At 42.3% G+C, this 19,285-nt stretch overlaps 1 protein-coding gene across 1 annotated transcript in view; it reads left to right on the forward strand.

Annotated features, from left to right (window-relative positions):
* slc5a9 (solute carrier family 5 member 9) overlaps positions 1 to 19,285 on the forward strand; it is a 108,456-nt gene that overhangs the window by 11,383 nt on the left and 77,788 nt on the right. Inside the window, exons 3-4 of the mRNA XM_060829583.1 lie at positions 9,554 to 9,658; positions 17,689 to 17,853. Coding sequence (XP_060685566.1) covers positions 9,554 to 9,658; positions 17,689 to 17,853 — 270 coding nt within the window. The remainder of the gene's footprint in view (positions 1 to 9,553; positions 9,659 to 17,688; positions 17,854 to 19,285) is intronic.

Below are 19,285 nucleotides of genomic sequence, written 5' to 3' on the forward strand. Positions count from 1 at the left end.
AATAGACAATAGGTGCAGGAGTAAGCCATTCAGCCCTTGGAGCCTGCACCGCCATTTAATATGATCATGGCTGATCATTCCTAATCAGTATCCTGTTCCTGCCTTATCTCCATAACCCTTGATTCCACTATCTTTGAGAGCTCTATCCAACTCTTTCTTAAATGAATCCAGAGACTGGGCCTCCACTGCCCTCTTGGGCAGAGCATTCCACATAGCTACCGCTCTCTGGGTGAAGAAGTTTCTCCTCATCTCTGTCCTAAATGGTCTACCCCGTACTTTTAAGCTGTGTCCTCCGGTTCGGCACTCACCCATCAGCGGAAACATGTTTCCTGCCTCCAGAGTGTCCAATCCTTTAATAATCTTATATGTCTCAATCAGATCCCCTCTCAGTCTTCTAAACTCAAGGGTATACAAGCCCAATCACTCCAGTCTTTCAGCGTAAGGTAGTCCCGCCATTCCAGGAATTGACCTTGTGAACCTACGCTGCACTCCCTCAATAGCCAGAATGTCTTTCCTCAAATTTGGAGACCAGAACTGCACACAGTACTCCAGGTGAGGTCTCACCAGGGCCCTGTACAGCTGCAGAAGCACCTCTTTGATTCTACACTCAATCCCTCTTGTTATGAAGGCCAGCATGCTATTCTTCACTACTTGCTGTACCTGCAGGCTTGCCTTCATTGACTGGTGTACAAGAACACCCAGATCTCTCTGTACTGCCCCTTTACCTAAATTGATTCCATTGAGGTAGTAATCTGCCTTCCTGTTCTTGCCACCAAAGTGGATAACCATACATTTATCCACATTAAACTGCAACTGCCATGCATCTGCCCACTCACCTAACTTGTCCAGGTCACCCTGTAATCTCCTAACATCCTCATCACATTTCACCCTGCCACCCAGCTTTGTATCATCAGCAAATTTGCTAATGTTATTGCTGATACCATCTTCTACATCATTAACATATATTGTAAAAAGCTGTGGTCCCAGCACGGATCCTTGTGGTACCCCACTGGTCACTGCCTGCCATTGCGAAATGGAGCCGTTTATCACTACCCTTTGTTTCCTATCAGCCAACCAATTTTCAATCCAATCTAGTACCTTGCCCCCAATACCATGCGCCCTAAGCTTACTCACTAACCTCCTATGTGGAACTTTATCAAAAGCTTTCTGAAAGTCCAGGTACACTACATCTACTGGATCTCCCTCGTCCATCTTCAGAGTTACATCCTCAAAAAACTCCAGAAGATTGGTCAAGCACGATTTCCCCTTCATAAATCCATGCTGACTCTGTCCTATCCTGTTACTACTATCCAGATGTGCTGTAATCTCATCCTTTATAATAGACTCCAGCATCTTTCCCACCACTGAGGTCAGACTAACTGGTCTATAATTACCTGCTTTCTCTCTCCCACCTTTCTTAAAAAGTGGTGTAACATTAGCCACTCTCCAATCCACAGGAACTGATCCCGAATCTATCGAATTCTAGAAAATAATCACCAACGCATCCACGATTTCCCGAGCCACCTCCTTCAGTACTCTGGGATGTAGACAATCAGGCCCCGGGGACTTATCAACCTTCAGACCTAACAGTCTCTCCAACACCAAATCCTGGCAAATACAGATTCCCTTAAGTTTAGGTCCTTCAGTCACTGTTACCTCAGGGAGATTGCTTGTGTCTTCCCCAGTGAACACAGATCTGAAGTACCCATTTAATTCTTCTGACATTTCTTTGTTCCCTGTAATATATTCCCCTGTTGCTGTCTTCAAGGGCCCAATTTTAGTCCTAACCATTTTTTTGCCTTGCACATACTTACAAAAACTTTTACTATCCTCCTTTATATTATTGTGGTGGCACAGTGGTTAGCACTGCTGTCTCACAGCGCCTGAGACCCGGGTTCAATTCCCGACTCAGGCGACCGACTGTGTGGAGTTTGCACGTTCTCCCCGTGTCTGCGTGGGTTTCCTCTGGGTGCTCCGGTTTCCTCCCACAGTCCAAAGATGTGCGGGTCAGGTGAATTGGCCATGCTAAATTGCCCGTAGTGTTAGGTAAGGGGTAAATGTAGGGGTATGGGTGGGTTGCGCTTCGGCGGGTCGGTGTGGACTTGTTGGGCCGAAGGGCCTGCTTCCACACTGTAAATAATCTAATCTAATCTGGCCAGTTTTCCTTCATACCTCATTTTTCCTCTGCGTATTTCCTTCTTAGTAATCCTCTGTTGTTCTTTAAAAGCTTCCCAGTCCTCTGTTTTCCCACTTATCTTTGCTATGTTATACTTTTTCTCTTTTAACTTTATATGTTTCTTAACTTCCTTCATCAGCCACGGCCACCCATGCCTCCTCCTGGGATCTTTCTTCCTTTTAGGAATGAACTGATCCTGCAACTTCTGCATTATACACAGAAATATCCGCCATTGTTCCACCATGGTCATCCCTGCTAAGGTATTGCACCATTGAACTTTGGCCAGCTCCTCCCTCATAGCTCCATAGTTCCCTTTATTCAACAGAAGTACTGTCACTTCCGACTGTACCCTCTCCCTCTCAAATTGCACTAGCTTTTAGAGCGCTGCTCCTTCATCAGGTGGATGTGGAGTATTAGATCTTAAGACACAGAAGTTTACAGTGTGATGTAACTGAAATTATATATTGAACAAGACCGGGATTGTTTAAGTCACTCATCTTTTAGAATGACCATGTTAGTTTCAGTTCTTTCATATGTATTTTCATACTTTTCATTTTTGACAACCAGTAAGTCATCTAGACACATGGAGCAGCATGGGGACCAAATTTGCATCCCAATATGCCAACATTTTCATGCACAGGTTCGAACAAGATTTCTTCTCTACACAGGACATCCAACCAACACTATACACCAGGCACTTTGATGACATTTGCTTCCTCTGGACCCATGGTGAGGAGTCACTGAAACAACTACATAGTGATATCAACGAGTTTCATCCCACCATCAAACTCATCACAGACTACTGTCTACTATCTGTCTCATTCTTGGACACATGCATCTCTGTCAAGGATGAGCATCTCAGTACCTCACTCTACTGCAAACCCACTGATAACTTCATGATGCTACACTTCTCCAGCTTCCACCCAAAACATATTAAAACAGTCATATCCTATAGTAAAAAATGAGGTCTGCAGATGCTGGAGATCACAGCTGAAAATGTGTTGCTGGTTAAAGCACAGCAGGCCAGGCAGCATCTCAGGAATAGGGAATTCGACTTTTCGAGCATAAGCCCTTTCCTGATGAAGGGCTTATGCTCGAAACATCGAATTCCCTATTCCTGAGATGCTGCCTGGCCTGCTGTGCTTTAACCAGCAACACATTTTCAGCAGTCATATCCTATAGACAAGCCCTATGCATACTCAGGATCTGTTCAGATGAAGAGGAACATGATGGGCACCTGGAAGTACTCAAGGATGCCCTCGAAAGAACAGGATACAATGCTTAACTCATTGACCGCCAGTTCCGATATGCCACAGCGAGAAACCGTATTGACGTCCTCAGGAGACAGGCATGAGCTGCAACCGACAGGGTACCCTTTGATGTCCAGTACTTCCCAGGAGCCGAAGAACTATGCCATGTTCTTCACAGCCTGCAACACATTGTCAATGAGGATGAGCACCTCGCCAATGCCTCCACTTCTCACCTTTAAACAATCACCAAACCTCAAGCAGATCATCGTTCATAGCGAAATGCCTGGCTTTCAGGACAATACCATACAATCTTGACACGGGAGACGCTGTAATACATGTCAGAATGTTGACACGGATACCACCATTACACGTGGGGACACCTCCCAACATGTGCGTGGCAGGTACTCATGTGACTCAGCCAATGTTGTCTACCTCATATGCTGCAGGCAAGGATGACCTGAGGCAAGGTACATTGACGAGAACAAGCAGAGGCTACGGCAACAGATGAACGGACACCACACAAGAATCAACAGACAAGAGTGTTCCCTTCCAGTCGGAGAACAGTTCAGCAGTCCGGGACCTTCGGGTGACTGTTCTCCAAGGTGAACTTCGAGACAGGCAACAACGAAAAGTGTCCAAGCAGAAGCTGATAGTCACGTTCAGTATAATGGGGATGGCCGCAACTGGGACCTTGGGTTCATGTCACACGACAGGTGATCCCCTTGCGCGCGCGCGCGCGCACACACACACACACACACACGCAGAAACTCCTGCAAACACAAACTCCTACACACACACACACAGACACACACACATATATAGAATCTGCAGTAATGAGTAGAGAGGGTTCTTTCTTGATTATACGTTTTTGGAGATATGTTTCTTGTTTAAACTTAAAATATAAGCCATAACTATTCATTTAACCTGGGGCAGTGTTTGTCGAGGAATAAGATGGTGCTATTTTCTGGGAGTGTAGATTGTGAAGGACCAAAAATTGCCTTTAATAGAATGATATGTACTTCTTGTCAGATTTGGGAGTTTAAGGAGAGTTTAAGGGTTACTGCGGATTATATCTGCCATAAATGCTGCTGGCTGCGAATTTTATCAGATTGAATGGATCAGTTGGAGAGACAGAAGCAATGAGGAATTTGCAATAGCAACAGTATGTGATGGATGGCAGTTATAGGACGGGGGGAAAGTCTCAGATACAGTCACACAGATGGGTTAACACCAGGAAAGGTAAGAGAGATAGGCAGCTAGTGCAGGAGTCTTTTGTGGATATACCCATTTCAAACAGGTATGCTGTTTTGGAAAATGTAGGGGGTGATGGATTCTCAGGGGAACGTAGCATGAACAGCCAAATTTCTGGTATTGAGACTGGCTCAAAGGCAAGAGGGGTACGTTGGCTTCCAAGAGATCAATTGTGTTAGGGGATTCTGTGGTCCGAGGTACAGACAGACATTTCTGTGGCCAGCGGCGAAAAAACCAGAAAGGTGTGTTGCTTCCCTGGTGCCAGGATCAAGGATGTTCCGAGAGGGTGCAGAATGTTCTCCTGGGGAGAGGGGCCAGCAAGAGGTCATTGTCCACATTGGAACCAACAACATAGGAAGGGAAAAGGTTGAGACGCTGAAGGGAGATTAGAGAGTGCAGCAGAAATTTAAAAACTAGGTCCTCGAGAGTAGTAATATTTGGATTACACCCGGTGCTACGAGGTAGTGAGGGCAGGAATAGGAGGATAGAGCAGTTGAATGCATAGCTAAGGAGCTGGTGTATGGAGGAAGGATTCACATTTTTAGATCATTGGAATCTCTTTTGGGATAGAAGTGACCTGTACAAGATAGATGGATTGCACTTAAATTGGAAGGGGACTAATATACTGGCAGGGAGATTTGCTAGAGCTGCTCGGGAGGATTTAAACTAGTAAGGTGCAGGGCTGGGACCCAGGGAGATAGTGAGAAAAGAGATCAATCTGAGACTGGTACAGTTGAGAACAGAAGCAAGTCAGACAGTCAGGGCAGGCAGAGACAAGATAGGACTAATAAATTAAACTGCATTTATTTCAATGCAAGGTGCCTAATAGGGAAGGCAGATGAACTCAGGGCATGGTTAGGAATATGGGACTGGGATATCATAGCAATTACAGAAACATGGCTCAGGGATGAGCAGGACTGGCAGCTGAATGTTCCAGGATACAAATGCTACAGGAAGGATAAAAAGGGAGGCAAGAGAGAAGGGGGAGTGGCATTTTTGATAAGGGATAGCATTACAACTGTGCTGAGGGAGGATATTCCCTGAAATACATCTAGGGAAGTTATTTGGGTAGAACTGAGAAATAAGAAAAGGATGATAACCTTATTGGGATAGTATTATAGAGCCACTAATAGTCAGAGGGAAATTGAGAAACAAACTTGTAAGGAGATCTCAGCAATATGTAAGAATAGGGTGATTATGGTAGGCGATTTTAACTTTCTAAACATAGACTGAGACTGCCATAGTGCTAAGGGTTTAGATGGAGAGGAATTTGTTAACTGTGTACAAGACAATTTTCTGATTCAGTATGTGGATGTACCTACTAGAGAAGGTGCAAAAACTTGACCTACTCTTGGGAAATAAGGCAGGGCAGATGACTGAGGTCTCAGTGGGGGAGCACTTCGGGCCAGCGACCATAATTCTATTAGATTTAAAATAATGATGGAAAAGGACAGATCAGATCTAAAAGTTGAAGTTCTAAATTGGAGAAAGGCCAATTTTGACACTATTAGGCAAGAACTTTCGAAAGCTGATTGGGGTAGATGTTCGCAGGTAAAGGAACGGCTGGAAAATGGGAAGCCTTCAGAAATGAGATAACGAGAATCCAGAGAAAGTATATTCCTGTTAGGGTGAAAGGAAAGGCTGGTAGGTATAGGGAATGCTGGATGGTTAAAGAAATTGAAGGTTTGGTTTAGAAAAAGAAGGAAGCACATGTAAGGTATAGACAGGATAGATTGAGTGAAGAGTATAAATAAGAGTAGGAGTATACTTAAGAGGGAAATCAGGAGGGCAAAAACGGGACATGAAATAGCTTTGGCAAATAGAATTAAGGAGAATCCAAAGAATCTTTACAAATACATTAAGGACAAAAGGGTAACTAGGGAGAGAATAGGGCCCCTCAAAGATCAGAAAATGGGGGAGATACTAAATGAGTATCTTGCATCAGTATTTACTATGGAAAAGGATATGGAAGATATAAACTGTAGGGAAATAGATGGTGACATCTAGCAAAATGTCCATATTCCAGAGGAGGAAGTGCTGGATGTCTTGAAGCAGGTAAAGGTGGATAAATCCCCATGACTTGATCAGGTGTACCCGAGAACTCTGTGGGAAGCTAGAGAAGTGATTGTTGGGCCTCTTGCTAAGATATTTGTATCATTGATAGTCACAGGTGAGGTGCCGGAAGACTGGAGGTTGGCTAATATGGTGCCAGTGTTTAAGAAGGGTGGTAAGGACAAGCCAGGGAACTATAGAACAGTGAGCCTGACATCGGTGGTGTGCAAATTGTTGGAGGGAATCCTGAGGGACAGGATGTATATGTATTTGGAAAGGCAAGGACTGATTCGGGATAGTCAACATGGCTTTGTGTGTGGGAAATCATGTCTCACAAACTTGATTGAGTTTTTTGAGGAAGTAACAAAGAGGATTGATGAGGGCAGAGCAGTAGGTTTGATCTATGTGGACTTCAGCAAGGCATTTGACAAGGCTCGCCATGGGAGACTGATTAGCAAGGTTAGATCTCACGGAATACAAGGAGAACTAGCCATTTGGATACAGGACTGGTTGTAAGGTAGAAGACAGAGGGTGGTGGTAGAGGGTTATTTTTCAGACTGGAGGCCTGTGACCAGTGGAGTGGCGCAAGGATCGGTGCTGAGTCCTCTACTTTTTGTCATTTACATAATCATGTGGATGGTAAGGTCCTAGGGAGTGTTGCTGAACAAAGAGATCTTGGAGTGCAGGGTCATAGTTCCTTTAAAGTGGAGTCGCAGATAGATAGAATAGTGAAGAAGGCATTTGGTATGCTTTCCTTTATTGGTTAGAGTATTGAGTACAGGAGTTGGGAGGTCATGTTGCGGCTATACAACACATTGGTTAGGCCACTGTTGGAAAATTGCGTGCATTTCTGGTCTCCTTCCTATCGGAAAAATGTTGCGAAACTTGAAAGGGTTCAGAAAAGATTTACAAGGATGTTGCCAGGGTTGGAGGATTTGAGCTACAGGGAGAGGCTGAACAGGCTGGGGCTGTTTTCCCTGGAGTGTTGGAGGCTGAAGGGTGACCTTACAGAGGTTTACAAAATTATGAGGGGCATGGTTAGGGTAAATAGGCAAAGTCTTTTCCCTGGGGTCAGAGAGTCCAGAACTAGAGGGCATAGGTTTAGGGTAAGAGGGGATAGATATAAAAGAGAACTATGGGGCAACTTTTTCACATAGAGGGTGGTACGTGTATGGAATGAGCTGCCAGAGAAAGTGTGGAGGCTGGTACAATTGCAACATTTAAGAGGCATTTGGATGGGTATATGAATAGGAAGGGTTTGGAGGGATATGGGTCAGGTGCTGGCAGGTGGGACTAGATCAGGTTGGACCGATGGGTGTGTTTCCATGCTGTACATCTGTATGACTCTACGACTGTATAAGTTTGTGTGGTGAATTTGTACTTATAGAATTACATTTTACTTTGCTCAAAAACTGCATGAATCCAGATAAGATTTTGTAAATCGATTTTTTTAGATTAGGATCAGTCTGAAGATTGTGGCATAGACAGCCTCACACAGGGAAGCTCACACCTTCAGTACATTATCTGGGTCATTTTTGAGAATGTAACTTTTTAAAAAAACTTGGGATTTACATATGAAAGAACTGAAACCAACATGGTCATTCTGAAAGATGAGAAACTTAACAAACAATCCAGGTCTTTTTCAATATAATAATTTCAGTTACGTTATGCTGTAAACTTTTGCTATAAATTACGATCTAATACTCCACAATCATCTGATGAAGAAGCAGTGCTCTGAAAGCTAGTGCTTCCAAATAAACCTGCTGGACTATAACCTAGTGTTGTTTGATCTTTAACTTTGTACACCCCAGTCCAACACCGGCATTTCCAAATCATAAGAATAATATGATGGTTATGGGAGGGGATTTTAACTTTTCAAACTTAGACTGGGACTGCCGTAAGGATCGACGAAGGAGCAGCACTCTAAAAGCTTATATTTCTAAATAAACCTGTTGGGCTATAACCTGGTGTTGTGTGATTTTTAACTTTGTCTACCCCAGTCCAATACCAGCACCTCCACATCATGACACTATTGGTCAGAACATTGAGTATAGGAGTTGAGAGGTCATGTTGCAGCTGTACAAGACATTGGTTAAGCCACTAATGGAATACTGCATGCAATTCTGGTCTCTCTGCTTTTGGAAGGGTGTTGTGAAACTTGAAGGGGTTCAGAAAGATTTAGAAGGATGTTGCCAGGGCTGGAGGGTTTAATCTATACGGAGAGGCCGAATAGACTGGGGCTATGTTCCTTGGAGTGTTGAAAGCTGAGGGGTGACCTTACAGAGGTTTATAAGATCATGAGGAGCATGGATAGGATAAATAGACAGGGTTTTTTTTCCCTCATGTCGGGGAGTCCAAAACTAGAGGGCACACATCCAAGGTGAGGATTTAGAAAGGACCTAAGGGGCAACTTTTTCATGCAGAGGGTGGTATGTCTGGAATGAGCTGCCCGAGGAAGTGGTGGAGTCTGGTACAATTGCAACATTTAAAAGGTATTTGGATGGGTATATGACTTGGAAGGGTTTCGAAGGATATAGGCCACATGCTGGCAAATGGATTTATTTAGGATATCTGGTTAGCAAGGACAAGTTGGACTGACGGGTCTGTTTCTGTGCTATATATCTCTATGACGCTGTGACTCTATTATAAGATTTCAATTTTCTGAATAGGTATGCTTAAAGTAGTAATTAATCAGCTGGATTAACATTTATGCATCTTTATAGATATTGAAAGTTACAGCGAAATGAAATATTATCAATTTTTTTAAAAATTGCTTAACATTGAAACCAGTATAACCTTTTTTTTATTCTCAATGTGTGAACAGATTGGAGCATCACTTATGTCCAGTAATGTGGGCAGTGGCCTGTTTATTGGATTGGCAGGAACGGGAGCTGCAGGAGGTATTGCTGTTGGAGGTTTTGAATGGAATGTAGGTTTGGCTGTTTCTAACTTATTATATGCCATATCTTATCCTAAATTGTTTGTTTTAAACCTAATCTGGCTACATAGTGACCTTCCATTCTTCCACCCATAATTTTGATTCTTATTCAAAGGCTGTACTTTTGCTGAAACAGAAATGTATCCTTTAATCTGTTTCATGCTGTACTGAGGTATAGACAATTACTGTTTCTAAATATTAGAAACCATCAAACAAAATTAAATAATTCCACATCAAATATTTTTCTTCTTGCACTGGTCTTGATTTCAAGTATTAGTTGCTGAAGAGATAACGTTAGAGGCAACATAATTTTGATGTCAGTACTTTAGATGCACACGGAAGAAAATGGAGCCAAATCAAATTGGGAATTGAGCACTTTTTACACTGGTTATGAAAATCACAGCATAAAATAGTGAAATCTCATCACGTGAGTATGTTCAAAACTATTAAAAAGTTAACTATTTCAATGCACCACTTATCTTCAAGCCATTGCAAAGGCATCTGCATCTACAATAAAGCCTTGGATGTCACATATAAAGATGAACACTTAAATCCATGTTTTTTTAGCTGATTTGCTGTTAATATTCTGATTAGGATTACCCCATTTCTGAATCAAGTTGGAAACAACCCTTTCTACCTATCTTTCCATCATGAAAGAATTCTGTAGCATCTGCAGTTCTTTCCGTTTCCATAGGTTTTCATAATGGACTTGCCAAAGGCAATGCCACATTGTGCCATATATGCAGGAGAATGGAGAGTATAAGGAAAGTCAGATTAATTTGGCAAGGTCAAACCAAGCCAGCACAGTTCCTATAGTAGAATTGAAAAACAAAGGTGTCTTTTCCAAGACCTTTCCCAGGAGCTGTATCTCAGGAAGTATCATTTCAGTCATAATGTTGCAGTGGAGCTCTATTCATTGCTGCACTAATATACAAATGCGATTCACTGCATGAGCAACATATCACAGACAATCCCTGTGTAGTGAATGGGTTCTGTTCTTGTGTACATTCACAAGTTGATTTGTACACAAATCAGAACATGGTGCAGGACTTTATAAAATAGCCATTTGTTAGTACAGGAAAAGTTTGTAGGTTGGATCTTTAAAATTACATGGCTACATGGGATTGCTTTTGCAAGGATGACCATTCATAAGTTGGATATTCATAAATTGGGGACCCTCTGTAAGGCAGCACAGATGTGGCTACAGTTCTCTATCTCATTCTAAGAGGTCGGATGATGTTAATACAAAAAGTGCTGGAAATATCGGTAAGGCAGCATTTGTGGAGAGGAACAGAGTTCCTCTTTTGATTAAAAAGTCATTCACCTCAAATATTGACCAGAATCTTCCGATTATCCTCCTCAGTCCGAAAGTAGGAGAGTTTGGAGGAGGGGTACCTGCAACCTCTAAAGATTGGAAAGCCTACTGATCTTCCAGCCATCAGGCAACTGACTGATTGCCATTGGCTTTTGGCCAGAATTAGGACTCATGCACATAAACAGGTATGGAATAGAGGGATATTTCTGGCTGCCAAGAGTTACCTACAAATCTGAGGTTGGCAGCTACAGAACCCAGCAACACCAAGGTGATTGTTAAAGCCCACCCAGACTCTCAGGATGGAAGATCACCCACAGGAAAGGTAAGTGTGCTCCTGTTGCTTGGGGTTATGGTTTCTGGGGCTCAGACTCCTGGGATGTGGTTGGCGTAAGGAGTGTTAAAATGTAAGGGCAGGCAGTGGCTCTGACTGACCATTCCTCCATTCCTAGATTAGTGCAGACCGAGAGGCCCACTACCCATCTCTCACATCCATCGACCCTTCACCACTGACTGATGGACTGCCCATACTGACAAACTAGTTAGAAAGGCAATCTTTCACATCCAGGCTGGAGCTGACAGTTGTAGTGTTTAGATGGTCATTAGTGGATCACTTTGGGACTGACTTGGTGGGGAGTGGGATGATGCAACTTTACCCTCCCTGGACTCACATTAATTTGGGGGAGAGCAGGAGGATGCTAGGGTTTTGATTCACCAAATTAAATTCAATTTCCACCACCAGGCTTGGAAGACTGAGCCCATTAATTCTTGTTTCTCATTACAGATGCAGACTGACTGGGTTTTGTTCCAGAATTTTGCTTTTGTGTTAAATGTTGATGATGACATTGTTAATGCTAAGTGGAACTGCAAGACACTTAAAACAATATAGCACAGCAACAGGTCCTCAGCCACCATGTCTGTGCCAAACATGATGCCATTCTAAACTAAACCCATCTGTCTGCACATGGTCCATATCCCTCTGTTCTCAACCTGTTCATGTACCTGTCTTAATGCCTCTTAAACCTTGCTGTTATATTTACTTCTACCACCTCCCCTGGCAGCACATTCAACATTTACCACTCTTTATGTTTTAAAAAACATACCTCACACATCCCGTCTTAATTTTTCACTTCTCACCTTAAAGCAATGTCCCTGAGTATTTGTCATTTCCACTCTGGGAAAAAGCAACTATCCACTCTATCCATGTCTCTTATAATTTTATATACTTCTGCCAGGTCGCTCCTCAGCCTCTGATGCTCTGCAAAAACATCAAGCTTGTCCAACCTCTCCTTACAGCTAATACAGCAATTCAGGCAACATCCTGGTAAACCTCTGGCACCCACTCCAAGGCCTTCTTCATCCTTCCTATAGTGAGAGACCAGAATTGCACAGAATACTGCAAATATGGCCTCATTAAAGTCTTACACAGCCATAACATGACTTCCAATCCTTGTACTCAATGCCCTGATCAGTGAAGGCAAGCATACCATACACTTTCATTACCATCTATTCCACTGGCGTTGATGTGGAGTGTTGTGGAGTTGTACCCGAAGATCCCCCTGTATCACAAAGCTCCTAAGGGTCCTGCCATTTACTATATACTTTACTGTTGCATTTGTTCTCCCAAAATGCTTCATCTCACACTTGCCTGGATTAAACTACATCTGCCATTTCTTTGCCAAACTTTCCGACTCATCTGCATCTTGTGTCCTTTGACAACCTTCTTCACTCTTCGCAATTCCACCAATTTCCATGTCATCTGCAAATGTACAAATCAGACCACCTACATTTTCATCATATTACAAACAATAGAGGTCCCAGCAGTGATCCTTGTGGAACACCACTGGTCACAGACCTCCAATCAGAAAAACACCCCTCCACAATTATCCCGTCTTCTATGACCAAGCCAATTTTGTATCCAACTTACTAACTCACTGTAGATCTCACATGACTTAATCTTCTGGACAAGCCTTCCATGAGGAACCTTGCCAAATGCTTTATTAAAGTCCATGTAGACAACATAAGCTGCCCGCACCTTGTTAATCATCTTTACCTCTTCCACAAAAAGTTACTGAATCAAATTTATGAGAAGTTCTCCTAAGCAGAAAGCCATACTTACTATCCCTAATAAGTCCATTCCTCTCTAAGTGTGAATAAATCCTGTCCTGAAGGATCTTTTCAAATAATTTCTCTACCATTGATGTAAGACTCAGTGACCTATAATTTCCTGGATTATCCCTGATGCCCTTCTTAAACAGAATAAGAAAATTGGCTATTCTCCAGTCTCCTGGGACCTTGCCTATTGCTAAAGAGGATGCAAAGATCCCGTCCAGGCCTCTGCAATCACCTCCCTAGTCTCCCTCAGTGTCCTGGGATAGATCCCATCAGGCCTGGGGACATATATACCTTCACATTTTTCAAAACACCCAATACCACCTCCTTCTTACTATTGACATGCCTGAGCAAATCAACATACCATTTCCCTAATCATACCATCATTTATGTCCTCCCCATTGATGAAGTACTTATTAAAGACTTACTCATTTTCTCCAACTTAATGTATAAATTCCCTCCATTGTTCCTGACTGGATCTACCCTTTCCCTAACTACCTTCTTACTCCTGATATATGTATCAAATACCTTGGGATTCTTCTTGTCCTAGTTGCCAAGAACATTTCATGGCAAGGAAATGAATTAGCTCTTCTAGTTCCTTGTTTAACTTTCCAACTTGCTTTATATTCCTCAAGGACTGTGTCTGATTTTAGTTTTTGAAACCTTACAGATGCTTCCTTTATCTTTTTGACTGAACGTTCAATATCCCTTGTCATCCAAGGTTTCTGAATCTTACCAACCTTACCTTTCACCTTCACAGGAACAGGCTGGTCCTGACCTCTGTCAATTGGCCTTTAAAAGATTCTCGCATGTTAGCTATGGATTTATCCTCAATCACCCTCAATTTAATTTCTCCAATTTCTGTGAAATTAGCCTTCTCCCAATTTATCAGTTTTAGCTGAGATGAAGTTTTATCCATAATCGTCTGAAAACTTACAGAGCTTTGATCACTGTTCCCAAAATGTTCCCTCATGTAAACCTTGATCACCTGACCAGGCTCATTCCACAAAAACAAGGTCTCGAATGGCCCCTTCCTGAGTTGGACAATTTACATATTATTTCAAGAAGCCCTCCTGGATTCTTTTACAAATTCTGCTCCACCTATGTCCCGGCACTAAGAGAGCCCCAGCCAATATTGGGGAAGTTAAAATCACCCACTACAACAATGTTGCTAGGAATTGACTCATCTAGCACACCTTATTAGATTAATTTCATGCCTTTTGCACAGAACAGGGTACTGTACAGTTAATTAAAAATGTGCATCTTATCAAACTCTTCTCAGACTTGTTAAAAACATTACTCCCCTTAGTTAACAATCATTTCCTAATTTGGAGCCCAATTCACATTTTTATAAAAGAGAAACGGATAATAAACTAATTTATTCTCATAGTAAACTGATTTATTTCACAGGATTTATTCTAATTATTTACAAAAACATATAAGCTCTTTCCATCACTGGCAACAAATGATTTCTGCACCATATTCTAACAAATCTTTGACAGACATGGGACAGACTATCATGGATCCTAAGTACCCTTGTCCATACGTCAGAAGCTTTTGTGGAAAGTTGATAGAACAAAGCTTTTTGTTGTTCCCGTTTCATCAACTTGTTTCTTCCCTCTACATATGCTGCCTGACTCTGCTTGGTATTTAGATTTCTCTAATGTTGTTTCACATTTCCAGCATCAGCAGAAATTTCCTTTTGTCTAAGATTGAAGGATGACTTGATCCCGATAACTTTCCTCACAATTGAACATTTGAACAACATCATGTACAGGGAAAGCAGTTGGATCATTCCAAGCATGGGCTTTTATTGGAGTCCATTGTCATACTTACATGAGCAAAGATGCAGAAATGTTCCCCTCATCCCACTGCATCCTTGGAATTTTCTCAAGTGATGGGATGCTTTTGGCCATCACTCGCCTCCTCTTTAAGTCGTTGCCGCTAAGTCTTTCATCACTGAGAAAATGATGTTAGGTTTGTAAGCATCAGTGGTGTAGTGCAGTCTAACTTTGACCAGCATTTGATGCCAAAGCGTGTTCACTCTGTATGAATTGCGAAGAGGGCACTGACGATACATGATTTCCCTGACTGTTTTTGATGGCTCAAGCACAGCTGGCATGAGCTGACTACTGACTATGGCCAAGTGTGTGCAGATTGTGCCTATGACTGACAGAACCAGGACCACCTGACTGATCGCATCGCTTCCCCCCACCCCAACCGAATGGACTGGGGTCTTGCCCCCATCAGTTTCTGTCATGGCCATATGGTTGAATGAACGTGCAATGTGTTTGCTGCTCAGGCAGCTGGCACATGGTATTAGGATTAGATTGATGTCTCAGTGTACTGTACAACAAGATGTCACCCTCGCATGCCAGACAGATCACTACTGACAAGCGTAATAAGCAGCCTGTCCCTGCACTTGCACACAGGAGCATATCAGTACAGCAGTATTGTAGCTTCCAGCTCTAGCTGGGAGGCATGGCCTAGAAAGGTAAGGATGCTGGGAATATACAGGTGGGTGCATGTGAGTTGGTCTAAGTGAGCAGGTCTGAGATGCATCATGGTCTAATCTGTGATCTGGGTGCCTGTTCATGTGCAAGGTGTCCCTGCAGTAGCCTGTCAATGCTAGTGGCTGGTGTTTCCTGCAATATGAGTGTGTGTTTACTAAATGGCCTGCAAGTGGATCAGAGAGGTGCCATGATGGACGTGAGGGTTCAATAAATGTCAGATACCAATGTCCATGGAAGAGGGGATTGTGCAGCTGGTTTCTGTGGATCTCACCCCTGAGATGATTCTTTTGGTGTTGATCATCACAGAGGCCCCCTTAGAGCCTGTGGCAAGCTGAAGCCGCCAGGTATCTTGCTCAAGTTTCCACCTGGAGAATTCTCAATGTCTGGTTTGTTAGGCAGATTTAGCAGAATAGAAAGCTGAATGTTAATGAGCTAAGTTCAACTGTTAATAAGGTGATTTATAAGCTTTAATTCCCCCTTAAATAGAGTCATAGAGATGTACAGCATGGAAACAGACCCTTTGGTCCAACTCGTCCATGCCGACCAGATATCCTAAACTAATCTAGTCCCATTTGCCAGCTCTTGGCCCAGATCCCTCTAAACCCTTCCCATTCATATACCCATCCAGATGCCTTTTAAATATTGTAATTGTATTAGCTTCCACCACTTCCTCTGGCAGCTCATTCGATACCTGCACCACTCTGCATGAAAAAGTTGCCTCTTAGGTCCCTTTTAATTTTTTTCCCTCTCACCCTAAACCTGTACCCTTTAGTTCTGGACTCCCCCACCCCAGGGAAAAAGACCTTGTCTATTTACCCTGTCCATGCCACTTATGATTTTGTAAACCTCTTTAAGTCAACCCTCAGCCTCCAATGCTCCAGGGAATATAGCCCCAGTCAGTTCAGCCTCATCCTATAGCTTAAACCCTCCAACCCCAGCAACATCCTTGTAAATTTTTTCTGAACCCTTCCAAGCTTCCTATAGCAGGAAGACCAGAATTGAATGCAGTGTTCCAATAGTGGCCTAACCAATGTCCTGTCAGTCACAACATGACCTCCCACCTACTGTACTTAATGTATTGACCAGTAAACGTAAGCATACCAAACAGCCCTTCTTCACTTACATATCTACCTTGGACTCCACTTTCAAGGTATTATTAACCTACACTCCAAGATCTTTGTTCAGCATCTCACACTTATCTAAATCAAACACCATCTGCTACTGCTCAGCCCATTGGCCCATCTGATCAAGATCCCATTGTATTCTGAGGTAACCATAATCACTGTCCACTACACCTCCAATTGGCAAGTTGCCACTGCCAGTGAGAAATTTGCCTCACTATTTGGCAGATGGATTAAAGATACAGTAAGGTAATCCAGCATCAAAATAAGCCTCTCGCCTGATTCTGCCCATAAATCTCATCATAGGCTGTCACTCAGACCTCTGAAAGATTCTGCCTTGGCCTCACATTTACACATGAAACTTAAAGTAGACAACACACTGGTTTACAATAAAGCACAAAACATTTTTAATTTACTCATGGAATAGCCGATCTTGTGTTGCCCTTAAGAATGTGGTGGTGAGCTGCCTTCTTGAACCGTTGCAGTCCTTGTGCTCTAGGTATACCCATTAGGGAGGAAATTCCAGGATATTGGCCAAGTGACAGTGATGGAATGGTGATATATTTCCAGGAATGTAGGTGGCTTGGAGTGAAACTTGTTGGTGGTGGTGTTCCCAATTTTCTGCTGTCATGCCCTTCTGAATGGAAGTGGTTGTGGGTTTGGAAGACTCTATGTAAGGATCTGCTCACTGCTCACAATCCCTTTTTGTCAACAGTTAGATGTTTATTCTTAAAAATGAAATGATTTTGTATGCTGGACAAGATATACTTACCGTAATGCACATTATATATGACACATTTAATATTCAGTTTAGAGAAGAGTTGGAAAAGAAACTATTCTTTTGTGTTCCTTGTGAGTTGAATGCATATTTTAAATTTCTTATACAGGGTTTAATATGATATATTAATACACTGTTACTCTGAACACAAGAAAAGAGCTGACTTCTACTGTCTGTTGTTTTAGGCTTCTTGGCTTCTCCTGGCACTTGGCTGGATATTCGTTCCTGTGTACATTGCTGCTGGCGTGGTCACTATGCCTGAGTATTTGAAGAAAAGGTTTGGAGGGCAGAGAATCAGAATCTACATGTCTGTGCTTTCTCTGATTCTGTACATGTTCACTAAGATATCGGTGAGTGGAAGAAATAATGCTGTGTTGTTTCATTAGATAGGATAGCTGCGTAGACAAAAAATTGGTAGGGGGAATATAATTGGGAAATATGAATATCACTTTGGTAGGAAGATTAGAAAAGCAGTATTCAAATGGAGAGAGATGTCTAGAGTATACAGTATCCTGGTAAATGAATCACAGAAGGTGAGTATGCAAGTGAATAGGAAGACAAGTTGGATGTTGGTGTTCATTACATGGGGAACAGATTTTAAAAATGGGAACTTTTGCTGATGTTGAGATGATGTCTGGTGAAACACTTTGAGTATTGTTACAGTTGTGTAACTCCTATTACAAAAATGGTATAATTGTGTTGAAAGCAGCTCAGGGAAGGTTCATTGATTAATACTTGTTGAAGAACAGTTGAACAAGTTGGGCTTGTATCCGTTGAGAGTTTAGAAAAATGAAACCTGATCTTATTGAAAAATGATTTGGAGATGCCGGTGTTGGACTGGGGTGGACAAAGTTAATAATTACACAACACCAAGTTATAGTCCAACAGGTTTATTTGGAAGCACTAGCTTTCGGAGCGCTGCTCCTTCATCAGGTGGTTGTCACTTGATGAAGAACCACCTGATGAAGAAGCAGCACTCTAAAAGCTAGTGCTTCCAAATAAACCTGTTGGACTATAACCTGGTGTTGTGTGATTTTTAACTTATTGAAATATATAAGATTTTGAGAGGACTTCATGGGTTGCCTACCTGGGGCATGTTTCCTCTGGTGGGAAAAGCTACAAATAGGAGACAGAGTTTAAGAATAAGAGCTGTCTACTTTAAGATAAAGATGAGAATACTTCTTTTTGTCAAAGGTTATAAGCATAGCAATTACCTCCCCAGAAAGCAGCAGAAACTGCGTCATTGAATTTATTTAAGGCTGAATTAGGGAGATTTCTCATAAACAAGGGAATTAAGAATTATGGGAGGCAGAGAGGAAAGTGGGATTGAGAGCACAACCAGATCATTCATGATCATATTGAATGATGGAGCAGGCCCAAAGGGCCAAGTCACCTATTCCTGCTCTTAAATCTCATATTCCAGTCATTAGATAATGCTTGGAGCAGTGCCATGTTTGTTGGCACTTAGGTTAGATTTCTACATTTCTCTGAAATCACAAGAACTGCTTCAGTTCAACTTCAGTCTCAAAAGTTCATGTGCAATTCTTGTAGTGACGTTTTTCACATTAGCCTGTATGTATAGCACTCACTTAGCTCAAATTTGCCCTGCACTATTTTGCAAGCTTACTTTATTTCATCAAAATTGCAAAATACTGCAGCAAGTTTTAGAATAAATGCAGAAATAGCTGGAGACAGTCGGGAGGTCAGGCACCATCTGTGAGGCAATCAGTGAATAATGATCATTTCCACAGATGGACACTATTTAAAAAATACAGCAGAACA

The sequence above is a fragment of the Hemiscyllium ocellatum genome, chromosome 9, assembly GCF_020745735.1.
Source record: "Hemiscyllium ocellatum isolate sHemOce1 chromosome 9, sHemOce1.pat.X.cur, whole genome shotgun sequence".
NCBI classification, from domain to species: Eukaryota; Metazoa; Chordata; class Chondrichthyes; order Orectolobiformes; family Hemiscylliidae; genus Hemiscyllium; species Hemiscyllium ocellatum.